Source organism: Aythya marila (genome assembly GCF_965140915.1).
Source record: "Aythya marila genome assembly, chromosome: 2".
NCBI lineage: Eukaryota > Metazoa > Chordata > Aves > Anseriformes > Anatidae > Aythya > Aythya marila.
The window spans coordinates 96,568,981-96,588,753 of NC_139043.1; the positions used below are offsets into that span (position 1 = coordinate 96,568,981).

At 42.0% G+C, this 19,773-nt stretch overlaps 1 protein-coding gene across 1 annotated transcript; it reads left to right on the forward strand.

Annotated features, from left to right (window-relative positions):
• Positions 1–4,665: 4,665 nt before the first annotated feature.
• On the forward strand, positions 4,666–17,690 carry CYB5A (cytochrome b5 type A). The gene is made up of 5 exons (XM_082754034.1): positions 4,666–4,853; positions 11,883–12,011; positions 13,904–13,933; positions 15,734–15,768; positions 16,551–17,690. The coding sequence occupies exons 1-5, from the start codon at positions 4,704–4,706 to the stop codon at positions 16,627–16,629; spliced, it is 423 nt and encodes a 140-aa protein (XP_082610160.1). The 5' UTR covers positions 4,666–4,703; the 3' UTR covers positions 16,630–17,690.
• Positions 17,691–19,773: the final 2,083 nt, after the last annotated feature.

Sequence of the window (19,773 nt, forward strand, 5' to 3'; positions counted from 1 at the left end):
AATCTTTTCTTCCTTGGTGTTACAGGAAATTTGTGTACTTTCTGCTTAAAACCACCTCTCTTCTCAAGTGTCAGGTGAACACCATGTTCTTGTCTATGTAGAACACATTACCTCCTTACATCATACTGAAATCTGTACTAATCCAGAATCACATTACATGGTGAATAATGATCACAGACAACCTGTTCTCCTGCTCTTGCTCTCAAAGGAGGAATGTATGCAGAACAGCATTTGTCTTGGTCAGAATTTTAGTTGCACTCTAACATTTATCAAAAGATTGAGACAACATACCTGGTATATGGAGTGGAATGTGATCAGACAGATGGTGGTTCTAACAAAGCTGTCTCTCACAGCTTAAGCTTTACATTGTAATAGAAATTATTGACTATATTATTTGTGCAAGAGTATGAGGCAGTTTTGGGCTCAGCTACGATCATTATCCTGAAATGAATGTGACTGGGTATTTTATGAGAAGTCAGAATACAAAGCGTATGTATGTTGATTGCCATGCCACTGAAAAGACATGCTGCAACTCTGTAATTTTGGGGATGTTCTTAAAAGCACTGAAAAGGAGAATGAGAAGAACCAGAAATTCAGACTGAGAATGTGATCCTTTTAGTCCTTCGTGTTATTTCTCCTTCAGGCAGACTAAGGGACCAGATAGTGCAAACTGTTATCATGCCATAATGATTCATACCACCTTAACTGAGCAGTGACTATTTCAGGATGATACACTGAGCAGAGACAGGAATTTCCTCCTTGCCATAGATTTATTCTTTCAAACACCTTCGGTGGGCCACGGTTTGTGAGTGGGATGCAGCAGCACTAACCAATTTCATGTCAGTGGGAGTGACACAAACTTATGGCTATTACCTGGTTGTTGCATGCCTGCTGCACAAGCCCAAGCATTGCAGAGCAGGCCAGGCTCGGTGTAAAGGAACTAGAATATTGATGCCAAAAAATAACAACTAACATTTCATTATTCAAAGAAAATATACTCCTTTACTATAGCAGCATTCTCAATCAAAGTGTCTCAAAGAAAAGCAGGCAGGTTGAAAATCTGGTTGCTATCCAAAGCCAGCACAAGCAATGCACACCAAAAGCAAACATTTTGATAGATTTCCCACCAACTTCCAAACCTGAAAACCCTATTTGGAAATGGACTTACCAGAGCAGTGAAGATAGGAATAAGTATAAAGCAATTTTGTTGCCCAAACAAATCTGTTGTCACCAGGTATTCACCTGAAAAGCAATTTTGTAAATCATGACTAAAAAATGATGATCTGAAAGGTTTTTGAGGAACTATGTCAAAGATAACTTTGCTGTTCTGATTTTGTGTTGCATTGCTTACAGTGTAACCCATTAAAGAGCTTTATCTCAGTCATACTCTGCAAAAATCAAAAGACTAGTGCTTTGTAACCATAATTTTAAGTATTTTCTTTCCCCTTAAAGGAAAATGCTTTTCAAATTTCTTCCTTCAGTCATGAAAACTAGATTTTTTAAATGGGGAAGAGAGGCTACAGAGATCTTTTCCCGTGGAAAGGGATCTGGGGGTTCTGGTCAATAGTGAGTTGAATATGAGCCAGCAGTGTGCCCCAGCAGCCAAAATGGCCAGCCATATCCCGGGTGCATCAGGCACGGCATTCCTAGACAGTCAAGGGAAGGGACTGTCCTGCTCTGCTCTGCACTGGTGCGGCCTCACCTCCAGTACTGGGTGCCACAGTATGAGAAGGACGTAAAACTAATGTAGAGTGTCCAAAGGAGGGCCACAAAGATGGTGAAGGGTCTAGAGGGCAAGGTGTGTGAGGAGCAGCTGAGGTCCCTGGGTTTGCTCAGCCCTGAGCAGGGCAGGCTGAGGGGAGGCCTCATGGCGGCCTGCAGCTCCCTCACGAGGGGAGCGGAGGGGCAGGCGCTGAGCTCTGCTCTCTGGGGACAGCGACAGGACCCGAAGGAACGGCATGGAGCTGGGACAGGGGAGGGTCAGGCTGGGTATTAGGGAAAGGTTCTGCACCCAGAGGTGCTCGGGCACTGGGACAGGCTCCCCAGGGCAGTGGTCACGGCACCAAACTGCCAGAGTTCAAGAAGGACAACGCTCTCAGACATAGGGTCTGATTTTGGGGTGGTTTTGTGTGGAGCCAGGAGTTGGACTCAGTGATCCCTGTGGTTCCCTTCCAACTCAGGATATTCTATGCTTCTGTAAAATGCCAGTCAAGATTACCACTTTATTAGATAATTCCCAAAGCTATGGCTTAAGGCAGAGCACCCTTTAAAACAAATGTGAAAAAAAATCTTCTCAGATTGCAAACATAGAAAAGAAAGGCTGGGTCCTCAACTTTCATTAATGCTTAAAAGAATTCTAAATGGCCATCTGGGGATTTTTGTGGAAAAGATGTTGTAAAAACACATGCTGCAGTGCTCCAATGATTTGCTTGCTGTTAGAGGACAACTCCCCTGTGGGACTCACTGTGTTCAGCGTAAGTTAAGCCTTTCCAGTGATCATAAAAGCTAATGGGACAGAGAGCTGATAAATGGTTTGTCCCTTCGGGGGAGAGGTAAAAGAGAGAGAAAAGTACCACTTAATATAGATGTACTAAATAGAAATCATATCAAATAAACCCAACAGCCTTCTCTTCAAGTAACAGGCCTTAGGTGTGTAGGAGAAATTGCATCTCTAGATGCTGGTAATCATAGCACATGACGTTGAAACCAACACTGAACTCATGCTAAGATGAACTTCAGTCAGATAATGGTCATCACTGTTTTTTGTTCAAAACAGAAGGACAAATCATAGAATTTTTAAGTAGTATTTATTATTTTCATTATCAACCTGGATGATGGAATAAAGAGCCTCCTTATTGAAACCGAAAATGACACAAAGCTGTGGAGAACTGCAGTTACTCTTCCCATTTGGTTCACTGTAATAAACTGGAGACAGGACCTGAGAATCAGTATGGTATTCAGCAAGGAAGTACGACACTGTCCTGCACGCAAATAACCAACAGCACCAGCACAAGTGCAAATCCACTAGCTAAGCATCAGCTTTCAGGAAATGGATCTTGAGGTCACATTCTGTAAACTTTATGTCACTTAAGTTACACTGGAAACAAACTCTTTAAAGGAAAAAATAAAATAAAATAAAATAAAATAAAATAAAATAAAATAAAATAAAATAAAATAAAATAAAATAAAATAAAATAGTCTGTATTCATAGTGGAAAGTGTAAATTGGGGTACTGTTGACCTAAAGTTGCTGAATGACTTTCCTTAGTGGTGGTACCACAGTGAGGAGAGCTGCCCTGGGCCAAAAAGAAAGCAAAGTCACCAAAAACGTTTGTGACCACAGCAAAGAGGCTGATGTTTTAGCTTAAATAACACTGAAGGAAAACAGGGAGAGGCATGCTAAAGAAAGTTGTCAGGAGGTGAAGGAGCTGCTCTCTGGGCCCTCAGCACCACAGAATGGGGGCCAGCAGGCATTGAGCAACACCATGAGGAAGCACCTGTGGTTGGAGGTTGGACCAGGCTCCCCAAGCAGCCTTGCTGCTTGTAGTGGGTTTATGTGGCAAGGTTTTGGTAGTGAGAAGATGCAGGGGTGGCTTCTGTGAGAAGAATCCAGAAGCTGCCCCGTGTTAGGTAAGAGCCAGTTTCAGCTAGCTCCAAATGGGACCCAGCGCTGGCTAGAGGTGAGCCGATAAGCAGTGTTTATGCCTCTGTGAGAGCAGGTTTAAGAAATGTGGAAAAAAATGCTGCACAACAGAAACTGGGAGAGAGGAGTGAGAAAATGTGAGGGAAACAACCCTGCCAGTGAAAATGTGAGGGAAACAACCCCAAAGCCAGTGAAGAAGGGAGGAGGTGCTCCAGCAGTTCCCCCGTGGCCTGTGGAGAGGCCCCTGGTGGAGCAGGCTGTCCCCCTGCAGCCCATGGGTGCCCCATGGAGCAGATCTCCACACTGCAGCCCCCCCGTGGGTGGAGGAGCCCCCGGTGGAGCAGGTGGATGTGGCCTGGAGGAGGCTGCGGCCCATGGAGAGCCCCCGCAGGAGCAGGCCCCGGGCCGGAGCTGCAGCCCGTGGAGAGGAGCAGGGTCAGGGAGTGACTGAGGAACAATGGAGACGAAGCGTGAGGGACTGACCACAGCCCCCATTCCCTGTTCCCGTGTCGCTCAGGGGGAGGAGGTGGAAGAGTGGATGCATGGAAGATGTTTTTATATTTTTTTTGTTTCACGCTTCTCTAGCTTGCAATAGGCAATACATTTATTTCATCTCCCTACTCTGTTTTACCACCACACCACACGGCTCTCCCTCAGCGCCACGGGGCGGCGCCGCCGTGCGGGGAGCAGCGCCCGGAGGGCAGCAAGATGGCGCCGCCTGAGGCGGGGCACGCGAGGGGCCGGGGCGGGCAACCGCCGCTGCGACGCACGTGACCGGGTCACGTGGCGCGGAGCGAACGGCTCCGCCCGCTCCTGGCGGCGGGGTAGGAGGAGCCTGTGAGCCCGCCCCACGGCCGCCTCGCTAAGCCCCGCCCCTCCCCGCGGCGTCCTCCAATCCTGGCGCGGCATCCCGCCTCTCTGCTTGACAGGCGTGCCTGTAGACCAATGAGCGGTCCGGGAGGGCGGGGCGGTGGGCGGGGCGGCGGCCGGGCTCTAGGCGTGCTGCGGAGCGCCCCGGGGGCCGTGTGCGCGGCGCCGAGGCTGGGCAGCAGCGGGCGGCCATGGGGGGCTCGGGGGAGGCCGGCAGCGGCGGCGAGGCGTGGCGGGGCCGCTACTACCGGCTGGAGGAGGTGCAGCGGCACAACACCAGCCAGAGCACCTGGATCATCCTGCACCACCGCATCTACGACGTCACCAAGTTCCTCGACGAGGTGGGCGACCGTTAAGCGGCGACCGTTAAACGGCCGGCGGGGGGGGGGGGGGTGTGCGCCAGCTTTCTGAGGTAAACTCGGGTCCCTCCGAGTGCCAAAAGAAATTGAAATTTCTTTTGAATTCTTAGAAATGCAACTCCTGAGCAAAGTGATTTATCCGTGATGGTTTGAGCTTTCTGTCTCAGCCCCTTTCTCCTCACTCCGCAAAGATCTGGCACCCGATTTAGAAGAGTTCCTGCGCTTTTACATTAGCTTGTGGTGGCACGGCACTGTGTGAGCCTCTGCTGTCGTGTGGCCCTGTCTTGGTTTTCATGACTGTAAGCGCTTGAACTTTAAAGTGGAGTGTTCTGCGAGTAAGGATTTGACAAGACAACTCTTAAGCGGCGTGCCAATGCAGTTGGGTCGTGAACTGCATCTACTAATCCTTCCTGAACTGGTTTTCATCTAGCCGTAGCCCTGGTCTGGTTCATTACCTATGTGTGGAAATGTTTACTTACACAGGCAAGGCTAATTTAACTCCAGAAGCCTTGGGGAAGAAAAATTTTTTATGGAGTCTCAGAAACAGAGCTGTTCTTGGAGACTCGCTCGGTTTTGGTTGGTACACAGTTCTGTGAGGTCTTCCTCATTTAAAAGAGAAACAAAACAGAAAAACGTTTGACAAATCCAAGACCTAACAAGCTTATGATTTAAGTAGCTGCACAGTGAGGCAGACTGCCCCTTCGTTCAGAACACATGCGAAATGGATAAGTATTAGTTTCATGTTTTGCAAGGTAGACTTGATTTCAGCTCTCAGGATAACTTGGCAAATTCACTATCAAACCAAAAGAATTCAGTTTGTAAGCAGTTAAGTAGGTTTTTTTTCTTGGACAGCTGCAGGATGTCTGATGCACTGTGGTATACCGGCTCAGGCTTTAGCCTCACGGTAAACAGTTTTTGCTGTGATATGGCTGGCTTTGGAGCTGAACTTCCTGGTTGATATGCTAAGATAATAAAGGAGTGAGATCAGATTGCTTTGTTGAAAATGACTATCTAAGTGCAGCTGCACTCCTAAGGAAAGTTCTTGAATATCCTAGTGTTCGTTGTACTGCTTTTTTTTTTTTTTTTTTTTTTGAGGGTAGAACCCTCAAAAAAACATTTCATAGGGTACTTTGGGTTTTGCCTTTTTTGAATGCTTTTGATAGGTGGTTAACTTACAAAGTGATGTACTAATTCATTCTGGTCTGTCAAGCACTTTGAGGGATTTACACGTGACAGATAAGGAGAAATTGAAGCGAGCCACTTGCTGGTGCGTTCTGGACTGTGATAAACACTGCTCAGGGAAGCAGGGATTACATGAGCAGTTTCTATAGCATTACTGGTCAAATTCAGCTTTACCTATTGGTGTTCCTTGCAGGAAGTAGAAAAGCTTAAAATATTTCAAGAATTAGTTATAGGCTATTAAACTAAGTCTATTAGTCTTTCAGAGAGAGCACTGTTAATGCATCGCTTCAATCCTCTTCCCTACTAAGTAATATCTAAGCGTATCAGTTTACTGGGGAGTAAAGAACTGGGAACAGAAGCTGACTTTACTGGTTCCAATTCTTAGTTCAACAAAAAAAATCTCTCAACTATTGCATTAACCTTTGGAATTATTTTCTTTCTGCTTATGAAGTTGAGAACTTTACAGTGCCTCACTGTTACGGATACACTGGATGTTTTCTTGCTTAACAAGTGAATGTATGCTGTTGCCTTTCACTTCATTACAGTACTTAAAGGCTGTATTTTCTCTGTACAGCTGCTGTCTCTGCATAAAGCTCGCAGATGTTTAGTGAAACTTTTTCCGGGGTGTGGGGAACCGTCAGCCTTTGCCAACACTTGACTGAAATTAGTAAGTGGACTGGGAGCAGTGTGTGCGCACTGGGAGTGGTAGGGCTGTGTGGAGGCATCACACAGGGTGACCACGTTGGCTTGGTTTCCTAAGGCCAAGGCTTAAAAATAAAAAGATCCTTTGAAATAGGGATGAAGTGCTGGAGAAAAAAAGGATTATGTGCGTTGGCACCTTATCTTAGAGATTACTGGAGGTGAAGACTCCAGCAACTGTTCTTTTCCTCAAAAAGTAGGATCTCTCAAACTGTCATGTGAATGTATATCTCTGAATATTCTTCAATTATCCATGTTTATCCCCTAAAAGAGGAAATCTGGAGACCTCAGCTTTTAGGGTGTGCTATCTGAATGTTCTTGACGTGAAAGAATATTCTTGGAGCTGGGAACTCCTATATCATTTTTTTTTTTTTTTCCATCGAAAAGCTGTTGGACCTGTATTACAGAAAACTTGAGAAACCTTTTCATAGTTTCAGGCCCTACATCCATTAAGGAAAAACAGCTGTGAGAAGTGAATGCATACTGACAGCAGGATCTTATGGCTGTATCTGTCTGTATTGGAGATAATTCCATATGTGTGTGATCAGAAATGTCAAGTAACGGAGTCAGTATGGTGGTATTGCTTGATAGTGTTTTTCTGTAGTTTAAGAAAGCAATTCTACTGTTCAGGAGTGACTGTTTGACATTGATCTCAGGAGTTAAATGAGTGATTGGGCTTATTTAAAATGGGAATAAAATGATCAGTACCCTGATCTCTGCTTCCTGTTGTGGTGAGGGTCTTCCCAATTCCTTTGCTGAAATCGTGGTTGGATTCCTAAAGCTAGGCAGAGAAGCCAACACCTCAGCCTCTGAGAAATGCTGTGTTCTGGAAACTACCTAGATACATATTTAATATTCATCTAATACAGTCCTTTTGGTGGTCTCAAAGCTTGCTTTGGATGTACAGTTTATATTGTGAAAATATGAATGGACTATGTCTCTTTTTCATGATCTGTAAGCTTGTGCTTTTACAGCACTGTTTCCAAACAGCATGGACAGCTCTCACAAAATATCTTTTGGAGTGCTGATTGAATAAAGTGCAGAAAAACTAATACTGTTTTACTGCATCCCAGTGAAAACTGGTCTCCCCACCATGTGGAGATGAATTACGTTCATGTGATGTTGTGGAGGAGTAGTATAAGTTAATGAGTAGTTTACATCAAAGGGTGCCAATAGTGGCACATTCTTAAGTCTGCCAAAATACTGCGTGAGTTTTTACTGCAGAACCTTGCAGTCTAAAAATAAAAACTGGTGCTATCACTTCCTAAAGCTGTGGTGAAGCTTGCAGGAGTACTTGAAAATGCTTTGGAAAATAGCAGTTCTAAGTGTTCTTTGCAAAACACACACTGCAAGCTGTAATCTTTTTTTAAGTGGGAAAATGGGCACTCAGCTATGGAGCATTTCTTTTGCACTTTGTCTAAAACCCTAATGATGGCTTTCAAAACTGTGAACTTATAAGGAGAAGTACTCTCCTGTGCTCCTTAAATTTTATAAGTGCAGAATTTGTCCTGGAACTTGAATGGCTTACAGAAATAATTTGGAGGACTACATGGAAGTGGCTTTAAAGCAAACAAGTGTTAGTCTTTTTTACACAATAAAGTTTTCAGGGCACCTTTAGTTGTGTCTCTGCTCCTTTGTATTTTCAGTAGAGTGCAAAACTTGAATGCCTGAGGTTGCCACTGGTGGAGGCCTTCAGTTATCTCACCCGGGACTTGAATTGGATCCAAGACTTGATTCCCCCAGTTTGGGGGGGGGGGGGGGGGGGGGGGGAAAGAAAGGTTGATAAGAGTTGTGAATTCAGGTAGTTACACTTTAATAGTCTTGAACTATGACACTGAGAAAGTTGCATGACTGTAGCAAGAGTGAGATCTGATAGGTGTTCAGAATGAAGTAATTAGACTCTTGACCCAGATGATAACAGTGAATTTAACTGCTTAGTTGCTTCATCTAAATCTTCTTAACGTGCTGCTGTTAGGAGTTAGCCTGTGCTAGGTACTTTTGCTGGCTTTGTGCAGACTTCTGTTCCACGTCTAGCTTAGATACGCTGTATTGGGACTGTCCTAGGAATGAACTAGACTAGTGAAAGCTTTTTTATTTCTCTCGAACCACAATTTTACCTGCAAAAATACTTGTTATTTATATCATAGCATTTCAGTTTAGGAGTCATTATTGGTACAGTGTAGGCCTCCAGTTCAGGGAGCTAGCAAGAGGCTTTTTATGAAAATGGAAATCCTGGTAGCAAGCTTTGTCATACAAAGTGCGAACAAAGGCCTTGTGTAGACAAACTTTGAGAGACTCATTGAACCACAGAAAATGCCAAGCTTTTGATACAAAAGTAATTTCTTGGAATCTGTAAGGCTTTTCAGTTACACCCTTTCATTGGGGAAGGCCAAATCTTCACTAATTGCATGTTTTGTGTGCTGGTTGTTTGCACAGAGGTTGTAAATTTGCGTTTTTAAAGCAGACATTTTCAAAAAGAAATGCATGAAGTTTCAAAATACTTTTAAGTACATCTAGTAGGTTATTAAGGATATCTTCTGCTAGTTGGCTTAAGTTGGAAGCACTGTGCATTTATCTTTGCCATAGTCTTGCTGACACAAGGGAAAAATTAACTTCTATCCAGCTATAGTGGCAGAGGTCAGGATGAGTTTCACCCCTTCAGCTGACACGTGTGATGAGTTGGTCATGGCCATACTTCCTCTGTGGTAACACTCTCTGCAAAACCGTGGCATTGGAGGGATCAGCTGCTGGTCAGACTGAAAACAACCTCCAGAGAAAAGCTGAAGTGCCTCAGTGAGGCTGCTCCTGTAGCTACTTGGTTGCTTTGTAGCAGCACACAGGAAGGATTTGGGAACACAGTGGATGGCCATGCTGTGGTCAGCAGCCTGCAGGTAGTCTGTTAAAGTACCCAAATGGCTGTAACGTAGATGCAGTCGTACTGCTAGGGATCCTCTTGTCTTACAGCTTGCTGCAGTAACTGATGTTTTATCGACTTGTGCGAGCAGGTCTTGGGTTCACCCTATGCATGAATGTGAACGTACGTGCCGTTAATGCTTTATGGGTAGTGTCACGTTGGTTCCTCTTGCTGGGTGTTGATGTCTTGTTAGATAAGCGTGTTTTTTCCAAGGAGTTCTGCCTCCTGCTCGAGATGTTGCATATATTTCATACTTTCAATGTGGCATTTCACAGTTTATACAGCATGACTCATGCCTCTGAGAATAGGCTATTTTGGGGAGCACAGTACTTCAGCATGGTATAAAAACCATGGAGTGAATTTTATGGAGACTTAGTTACGACAGTATCTGTGAGCCTGTTAGATGCAAGTTCAGCTTCCTAAGTGTACTCTGGATTTCAAGGCACTGAACTCTAATGATCTCTCAACGTCTGTCTAGTCCTTTCCCTGAATACTTATCAGAAAGGATTCAAGGGCAGGATTTGATGAGCGTGCCATGTTTGCAGGCCTGTTTGCATAATCTTTACTCTACATGTACTCTTAACTTTTTTTTTTGTGCTCAGCTGCTATGCCTAATCTCTGTATCGATTGCTTAATCTTGCTTTTGCTTAGTCATGGTAGGCATCCCTTGCGCTTCTAGCTGTGATGTTTTTTTTTTTTTTTTTTTTTTTAAGGAACTTTCTCAATCTTTAAAAAAATCTTTGCAAAGGCACAAGTTTAACTCAAGTTTTGGAGTTCTGTCACAGCTGGGAACCCGTAGTCATACTGTCTTCCTAATCTGTATGAACAAGTCTTACTTTTTTTTTTTTCCCCAATTAGAAGAAAAGGATTGATAGGAGGTTAATATGGTGGATCTGAATTAAATGCAAACTTGAATTCCTTGGGCTGATAGAAATGTTTAAGCCATTTCTTTCATCTCCTTTGTAAATGTGGCTTTTCTGTTCAGTTGTATGCTAGGCATGGCTCTAAATAACAGAAGTTTTGCCTATTTTCATCACTTTAGATTCTGCAGTCAGGAGTGTTAAAAATGAAATAAGGATTTGGAGACTTAATTTTCCATTCCTTTGTGAGGCATTAGTATTTATTATATGGTTGTCTTAATCCAAGGCAGTACTTAAACAGTCTCAAATTGCTCATCTAACGACTCCTGTTTGTATAGAACAGTTTCATAGTTTTCCACGTGCAAGTTGAGTGGTGAATTTTTTGGTTACTTACCTAACAACAGAGTAACTGCAGTGAGTTTTCTCAGCCTCAAGTAACCAGAAGATGCACTGTCACTTGGTGTATATATATGGGGCTATTTAATGGACAGAAATGTGGAACTGCTTGCAATCCCAAAAGCGTATCCCGGGGAAGAATAGAAGTCAATGGATAGCAGGTATTTGGTTAAGGGAATGGTGGTGGGTCGAGGCATCAAGAGGTACAGGGGAGTGACTTCTCTCCATCTCAGGGGTTTTACCAACAGTGCAGTTTGGGGATTCTGTGGTCTGCTAAAACAAAATTGCTATTGTAGTGTCTTGTATGAGCTTTCAGTGGTGCTGAAGCAGCTCCAAAGTAGCTGGCTTACTAGATAACCATGCAATAATTTCTTTTGGAAAGGATTCCTAGCAGTTATCTGGTCCTGCCCCAGCTTGAGCTATGATTAACTAGGTCAGGTTCCTCCTAGCCTTGGCTAGGCAGGCTGAAAGGATGGAGGTTGTCCAGGGAACATGCACAACTTGCTCAAATGTTTGATTACTTTTGTTGTGAATATCTCTTTTTGTTATACCTACCTGGAATGTTCCTTTCTGCAACTTACACCGTTTGGTTTTTATCCTTCTACTGTATAAAGCACTGTTTGGGTAAAAATGTTTCCTGTTGAAATATGAGCACAGTGTAACTTTAGATAACAGTTTGGCTGCTAAAACACTGATACCAGTAATGTTTTAAATCCATCCTTAGCTGCTGGGGATCCTTAGCCTGTTACCGATCTGTCACTGGAGTAGAGACCTAGCTTCTTTGGTTTTGGCTTCTGAGATTGCACAGAGCCCTCTAGTTATTGAGGGAGGTTTACAGTTGCTTTAGACATGTCTAGTGACTCTTTTCTGCAAGGACTTTTAGAAATGTGGAAATGAACTTCTGTTTTCAGAATGTGCGATGGTTTTTAATAACAAATAAACGTTGATTAAAAATTACAGCACCCCGGTGGTGAAGAGGTCCTCAGGGAGCAAGCAGGGGGAGATGCTACTGAGAACTTTGAAGATGTTGGCCACTCCACAGATGCAAGGACGCTGTCCGAATCATTTATTATTGGGGAGCTACATCCGGTGAGTATGCAAGTGTACCAGTATGTAATGTCTACTATAGTGTCTTTATGTCTAGTTATTTCTCTGATAATTTTCTTCAAGATAAAGAGAGCTGCTGTTTGGGTTGGATGCCAGCTCTGCAGACATTTGTGGATAGACTTGTTTTTGAGACTGTTTCCCTAGTGCAAAGTGATTTGACTAGTATAATGTGAGGATGGTTATGTGTAAAACTTTCCTTCTTTGGAATATTTTACAGCTTAGTTCTTGAGTAAACTGAATGTGGAATTATGCTGTTCTTGCTGTACCCTGTGAGCTTTATAATAAGACTCTATAATCCCTGAAGGTGGAATGTTGGAATGTCTAGGCCTCTTTTTAAGTCAATGTGTAAAGTGATTACTCAGCAACTTTCATGCTTTCATCATTGTACACGTATATGCCAGGCTTCCATCTTGATCCACAATTACAGTCTGGATCTTCGTGTGTATATTTGGAAGATTGCTGCTGCAGAATTGTAGAATGGATAATGTTAGAAGGGACCATCTTGAGGTCACCTGCTCCAACCCCCTGCTCCAGCAGGGACACCCGGAGCAGGCTGCCCAGGGCCACGTCCAGGCAGCTTTTGGAGGTCTCTGAGGAGGAGAGCACACAGCCTCTATGGGCAGCCTGTGCCAGTGCTCGGTCACCCGCCACAGTAAACAAGTGCTTCCTGATATTCAGATGGGAAGGTGCAAACATAATCTAATTGGATGCTTTGTGTATTTTTCCTTTCTTTGGCTCCACTCATTTTGTGCTGTATTACCAACTTGTTTGCCAGGCTTATGATGTGTTCCCACTGTCACTGACATTTCCATCTGTCACTTCCTCTTTTTCCTGTAATCTCCATATCTCCTGTACTTTTACCAAGCACCAGTCTTTGTAGTTCATAGGTACAGAGCTGCTGTAGCGGCCATGGCTGCCTTCAGATATGCCTCTTCTGAGCTCTCCTGCGTGGTGGTAGTTGAAATCCATTTGTTGGAAGACCCAGGCAGGTAGTGTGCAGAGACTGCCTGCCATCCCTGCCTCTTCTCTTGTCCTCAGCTGTCTGTCTTGTCTGTTTTGTCTTTCATTTGAGGTGAATATCACTGCCTTTTTCAACTTCAAACATTCTGTCTTGAAAATTGCATTTAACAGTAAGAGTCCTGATCCTCTTCCTGTCTTAGGTCCTTTCCTGGTGAATATTGCTAGTGTAGCCTCTGCTAGCATGAAGTAATTCAGGTCTGGTGCATACTTGTAATGCCCTAGATTTATCTATTTCAGGCAGCAGCTGATAACAGTAAAATTGTTCATAACCTGCCACCAGTCCAGTTCATCCTTGTTTGATAAATGCCCGTTTTTATTGAATATGAAACACGCAGTTTGATAGTTGTGATAAATAAAACAATGTCAAGAAGATATGCTGTTTCTTTTTGAAATGAATGTGACTATCCCAAGTAAATCTTCATGGGTTTCTGAGACATCCATAGAATCTGGGATGTTTGTATTGGATGTTAGACCAAAGCTAGTTAGATAATTTTGTTTGATAAATATGAGTAGACTAGGTAGAAGTAAGCTAGTACCACTGTAATCCATGTGTAAGCTAAAGAGGCGTGTACTGTCGAGAGACAAAAGAAATGCAAAAACGTGTGCACAAAAAAAAAAAGTTTAAGACTCAAGTTTCACTTCTTTATTGTATCCTGGGAAGTATTATTCAAGGCAGTGATCTTGCTTATGGTAGCTCAACAACACATACTGATACCTCTTTTATAAGTCTGTTTCCTAGGGAAAAATAGGTACATGCTAACAGAACAGAATCGTGAACTGAATTATTCTTTGACTTTTTTCATGTTTTGGATGTTTATTTAAAACTCATTTTTTCTCTCCTTATTTTCATGCAGGATGATAGAGCAAAACTTCAGAAACCAACAGTAAGTATTGTTTCTTAAAGTGTCACCTTATTTCTTTTGGGCATTGTAGATGGTGTATCTCTGGGTAAACGATATACTCACATGCAAAAATAAGTCAGGTTATTTAAGTGTAGTGTTTCAGATCATAAATCTCTTAAGTCCGTTGATCTGTCATCATAACTAATTGAACTAGTATACTAGGAAAATTAACAAATCCAGTGGTGACTGGAATTTAGAGCTTCTTCCCACCAATAAAAACATCTGTCATTCAGACTTCTTTTGAAATTCAGGATAATTTACACTTAAGCTGTAAGAGCAACAACTGTAAGTGCAACTGAGAAACAGATTGCCTAGTGCAAGTTGTAGTAATACCACCTCTTACTATAGGAAACTCACAGAATCTTACTGAATTGAAATACACAGGGTTGTAGTTTGGCCTAAGCACAGTCAGTTGGAGTTGAGAGATCCAAATGACATCTTACTACCTTCCTGTTTGGCTTATTCCCTCATTTTAGTGCTGGTGGTCATGGTTATCTACACTAATGTGTGCTTTCCAGCTTCTCTCTGGAAACACAGAACACTTTGCTCTAACAGGATGTGTGGGCATAGATGATAAGACAGCTTCACGTAGAACTGCCCTCTGGATGTGTGACAAACCTATGCCCTGGCCCTCTAGGAACCTTCAGCAGGCCTTGTGCTTGTCTTTTTAATCTTTGCACAGTTTAAAGTACCATCAGTGGTACTTTCCTGTGTCATAATGTTTGAAAAACGTATTTTTGGTGAATTTATTAATATTTTAATAGTATTTTGGTATTTTGGCTTGCATTCTTCCTGTCTTAGTGTTGGGGGGAACCATTCCCTGGCCCTGAATGCAGCAAGTCTGTCATAGAAGGTGCTAGCCCTAATGGTGTGGTCATGAGCCGCTCCACATGGGTTGGCTTTGGGGTTAATTCTCTAGGGAGGTGTTCACAAAAACAATATGGATGTAATTACTGAGCTGTGTTATTTTAAGATGTCATTTGTTGTGCATCACCCTATGATAATTCGGGCTTTTGAAAATGTAGCCTGTTTAAACCTATGCAGGATCCCTGTGAGGGATCTTTTTCACTCTTTGCCTTGGTATCAGAATATTTATAGCTCAGTCAGTTCATTTTTCAGTGATGGATCTTGTACTATTAAAGTACTTTTTTTTTTTTTCAGTGCTTGGATCTTTTAAAAGCAATTAGGGCCACGTGCAATTAGTAATACTCAAATGATTAAGTCTTCATATAAACTACATAAATACCCAACTAGGATTTGGTCTTGTAGTGGTTCTTTTTCTATGCAAATGGCACAAGAAATACAAGTCAGAATCAAAAGCTGGAATAGTTTGACAGCAGTTCTTAAGCAATCTGAAACACCACACTGACAAGCTGAGTTTAATAAGCCTTGTGTGGATGTAAATCAGCACCTTGCTTCCCTGTAAGAAATTCTCATGTATTCATTTGGAGTCTCTTTGATGGGATTTTAGACAAGCAATGGATCTTTGTCTTTTAGGCAACTACAGCTTTTCAAAATGTATCTTGAGGTTGACGTTAACTTCATGGAAAACTTGCAGTGAAGTTTTTTATTTTGGGAAATCACTTCCGATGCAGTGCTGACTGCAGAAACTGCTGCTATCTGGCTTATAATACGACAGTTCTGTTACAGCAAATCTGATAAAATGTTTTCCAAAGGCAATGCACAGAGTTGTTTTCAAAATTAGTTCCCCTTAATTTTTGAGAAATTGAGGGGCAATTAGTATGAAACCTGATGTAAATATCTTTTTGTTTTCCTTTCCAGGAACCTCTTATAACCACTGTGCAGTCTAATTCCAGGTACAGTATGACATCTGGTATCAAACCCAAAGCTCCTAATGATAATGTTTCTGAAGCTCAGAAAGCTGAATAGCATCTATTTACAGGAAGCATAGATGTCAAAGGATGCAGCACAACCATTTTTGTTCTGTGTAAAGTCCAGTTTGGCATCTATGTACGATTTTACAAGCATGTCAATGTAATATCTAAATTTTGCTCATTGGTGTGTGTCAGTTTCTATTGAATTGTTTGTGCTGTACAAGCCTTCATTTCTGAAGGCTAGTAGATAAGTAGAAGACACTTGGTTCCACTGCTGACTACTGACATGGATTCACTCACTTTTAAAATTTGCTATAACTAAAGGAAAAAAACTGTCAGAATGGGGTGATGTGGAGGATATGTTCAAAATTGCCGAAATAACTTTGTAAAGTTATATCCTGCTGCCTGTTGCTGAAACCTCTGAGCACCATTCCATATTCCTTTGAGTGGGGAGCTTGGGTACTTGAAAGTGTCGTGTGTAATGTCTTAAATGGCTTCTGAATGAATGATATTCTGGGCAGCATGCCATGACTTTAAGCATGTCTAGAGTCTTATTTTTCTACTAAACAAATTTGTAAGCTCTCTTGTGAAGTCTGAGCAGGACAAGCTTTTTTACTTGGCCAGAGCATTACTGGGCCAGTCCAGGTGTCCTGCTCTTGCCCTAACGTTGAAGGATATGTTGGGAGGGAAGGACTTTAACCAGTGGCTTTTTTAACTTGGTGGTTGTCACTTCTTAAACTGCTGTTTCAAAAACTTCTTTCTAGTTCATGGTCCAACTGGGTGATCCCGGCAATAGCAGCAATTATCGTGGCCCTGATGTATCGTTCCTACATGTCAGAGTAAGCGCCTTACCAAGAACTAATGCAAGAAGAGACTGATCGGGGAGAGAATATAAGCAATCCTAACCCAATGTTTCCTGACGAAAGCCTGGTGTCTGAAGACAAATTCAACTTTTTCAGAAAACTGAACAGTTCTTCTCTGCTGTGCACTTTTCTTAATGTTGCCTTCTTATTTGCTGTACTGAAGTGATAAAAAGGCAGCATTTCTTTTTATATAACAATTTATTCTCTAATGAATTACTTGATAACTGTATGAGTTTCTTTGTTAAAGTAGTTTTATATGTAACACCCTGATTCTGGTTATTTCTTCTTAACCTGTAATGGGGTCTGTAGGACTTCCTTTGCATATCAGTTTTGCAGCTTTAAATTACTACCAAAACTTTGTACATGCATTTGTCCATGTACGCTACTTAACTCAAAAATCATGTTGTCTTCTAAGTAAATTTGAAATGCTAATTTAAATAAGCATAATGGGGAAAAGCTCGGTAGAGTAATGAGTATGTAAGGGCCTGTACATGGTTGGGCCCTATGTAATGAGATGATAGACTATAATTAGGTGATTCTTTCCTTCCCTCTTGACATCTGCTCTTACAGTTGTAGATATTCCTACCGGCAAACTGTTCTGTTTGGCTGCCACTGGAAAATTCAGACCAAATATGAAACCCAGTGTTTGTCCCGATAATGTTTGTCTCAGTTTTGTGAAAAGTAACACTTCTGAGCAAAGCAATAAAAAAGGCACAAAATAAGTGCTGCGTGTAATTCCACTACAGGCAATATAACTACTACTATGTAATACTGTTCCTGCCAAGCACTCAGGTGACTCTAGAATTTGTTCTGGAACTTTTAGACTTTTATGTAATCTTCAACTTTGTCGTCGTACATTGTGAAGGGAAAAAACTGATAATGTGGAATCTGTTTCTGACTGTTCTGTTGTGTGCTCCTTGGTGCTTTACTACAGAGATGACCATTTTCTATGCTAAATACAAGATAACTGAAAGTCTGCATTTTTGTGGTGAACATTTTGAGGCATATGTAAATGATCATGAATAAAAGTTTAATTGCTTACTCTTGCCTGGCTTAAATACTTTTAATTTCAGCCTTTTATTGAAGGCCTCAGAAGGGAGGCTTTTGCATATTGGGACACTTTTCAGACAAACCTGTTTGCCAGTGAAAGCTGGATGCTTCCCTTATGCAGGGAAGTTTATATTTGAGAGGTGGGATGGTGTGCTGTGGAGCACTCAGCGCCAAGTAGCCGCTGTTAGCAGTGGCCCTGTAAGCTTTGCCTGTCTGACAGTGGCCAGGACTTGTAACGTCAGCACTGACCCTTGGCAGCACCAGGGAAGGTGTGTTCAGTGTAAGCCCTGCATCAAGCCAAACCAAACTAAGAAATGGTATGCTGTAAACAACAGCTCTTTAATAAATATATATTTTAGCAGGGAGAAGGGGGAAGTTCTGTGACTTGAGGCATTAAACACATTGCTACATGTGCACAAGACAATGTGGTAGTCTTTTACGTATTCTTTATGGGATTCCTTAAGTGGTAATTCCTTTACTGTTAAAGCAGCCAAGGATCTAATAAAACTTGGGTTCTTGCAGTAAACATCTTGCACAGCTTCAATGGTGAAGGCATTTAGTATCTTACAACTTTGTTCTCTTCCATCAGTCTTGCTCTAGAGATACAGATACACCCTTAGAGTACGCCCATCACCATCTTTGCCTTAGAAGTTTAACTTGAGGTATAGATGACAATATGACAATAGTTGGGATTCTGTCTGGTGCTAATTTCTTACACCATCCTGGTCTTGCCCTAGCTTTTGTTCTGAATGTGGTGTGGCTGAGCTAAAAGTTCAGGCTTTATCCACTTGTTACAGATGACCTTTAAAAAGGATGTATTAACTCTTAAGTTGATATTTAGATGTGTAAACTGGGTTTGAAATACTGAAGTTTCTGTTATTTTTTAAAATAACATTTAAGTTTGCGTGTTTGGGCCAGACAAAAACCAAAAAGCAAACACAAGCTTAACCTTTCAAATAATTTTGCAAGAATTTCCAAATGGGATAATTATGTTGGCATCCACAGATAGGGCAATGCAATCAAAGTGCATCCATAAAGCAAAAAGCAACACGCTTGTTGTGAGAGATGTGGTTTTTTTTTGTTGTTTTTTTTTTTTTTTTTTTGTTGTTGTTGTTGTTTGTTTGTTTTTGTTTTTTTCCTGTGTTATGCATGCTTTGGGAACTTTGATATGGTATAGCTCTGTTTGTGTCCCTTATATGCTGGTTGCTTACTGGGGCTGGATCACATCATGCAGTGCCCTGGAGTATCTTTTCAAACTCTGTTCCATCTCAAAGCAGTCTAGCTGGCACGCTCAGAGAATTTCCACAATGTGAACCAAAAATGCAGTGAGTGGAGACAACAGGGAAACTGATCCATGTTAAAAACCTACTGTAGATGCACACAGCGTGCTCCCTGTAGTTGGTCTGTTCATATTCCCCTCCACGGGTGCTGATGGAAGCTGTTCCTGAGAGGTGAGCATTACTGTTGCAGCTTTCTAAATGTGAAATGATAAAAAAGTATTAAATTTCCTTTTTATTACAGTAAGGCTAGACCTGCATTCCATAAGGGGTCATAGAGGAATTTTTGAGACTTTAGCTTTTAATTGCTAATATGAGAGGAAGAAGAAGGATGGGTGTGGTGAGGAAAGAAGTACTGTGCTATTAAAAAAAAAACCAAACACAAGTGAATTAAGGAGAGTCATTGTTTTCATAGTCTGACAGCAAAAAGAAAAGAAAGCAGAGACTGATTTATTCGCAGAACAAAGCCCTTTGTCCCAAAATCCCATCCAAGTTACTTGCTCTAATGATCTGGCAATTTCCTTTCATACTAGTTTTTGTTTGGAGAAACTGGTTTTGGTGGTCTGTGCTTTAAACCAGATGTATTCCTACCTTGCTTACTTATACAACACCACTATTTATACTGCCTTTGTATCCTGAAGTAATTGTTTTGTGCCCTGCGTTTTTGACCTTAATTTGACCATCCTCTCTTATTCAAAAGTATGCAGAGTGGCAAGTGGGCTCCCTTCAGTGGAGACAGCATTGTCTTCCTCTTGGTTTGTGCAGAGTAAAGCCAGTACACTCACTCATTTGTTTCA

Excerpts from the sequence above, each read along its gene's own strand:
- CYB5A (XM_082754034.1), top strand. The coding sequence starts at position 4,704 with ATGGGGGGCTCGGGGGAGGCCGGCAGCGGCGGCGAGGCGTGGCGGGGC. Across the intron at positions 13,934-15,733 it reads CAAAACTTCAGAAACCAACA|GAACCTCTTATAACCACTGT; the intron begins GTAAGTATTGTT and ends TTTCCTTTCCAG. Across the intron at positions 15,769-16,550 it reads ACTGTGCAGTCTAATTCCAG|TTCATGGTCCAACTGGGTGA; the intron begins GTACAGTATGAC and ends ACTTCTTTCTAG.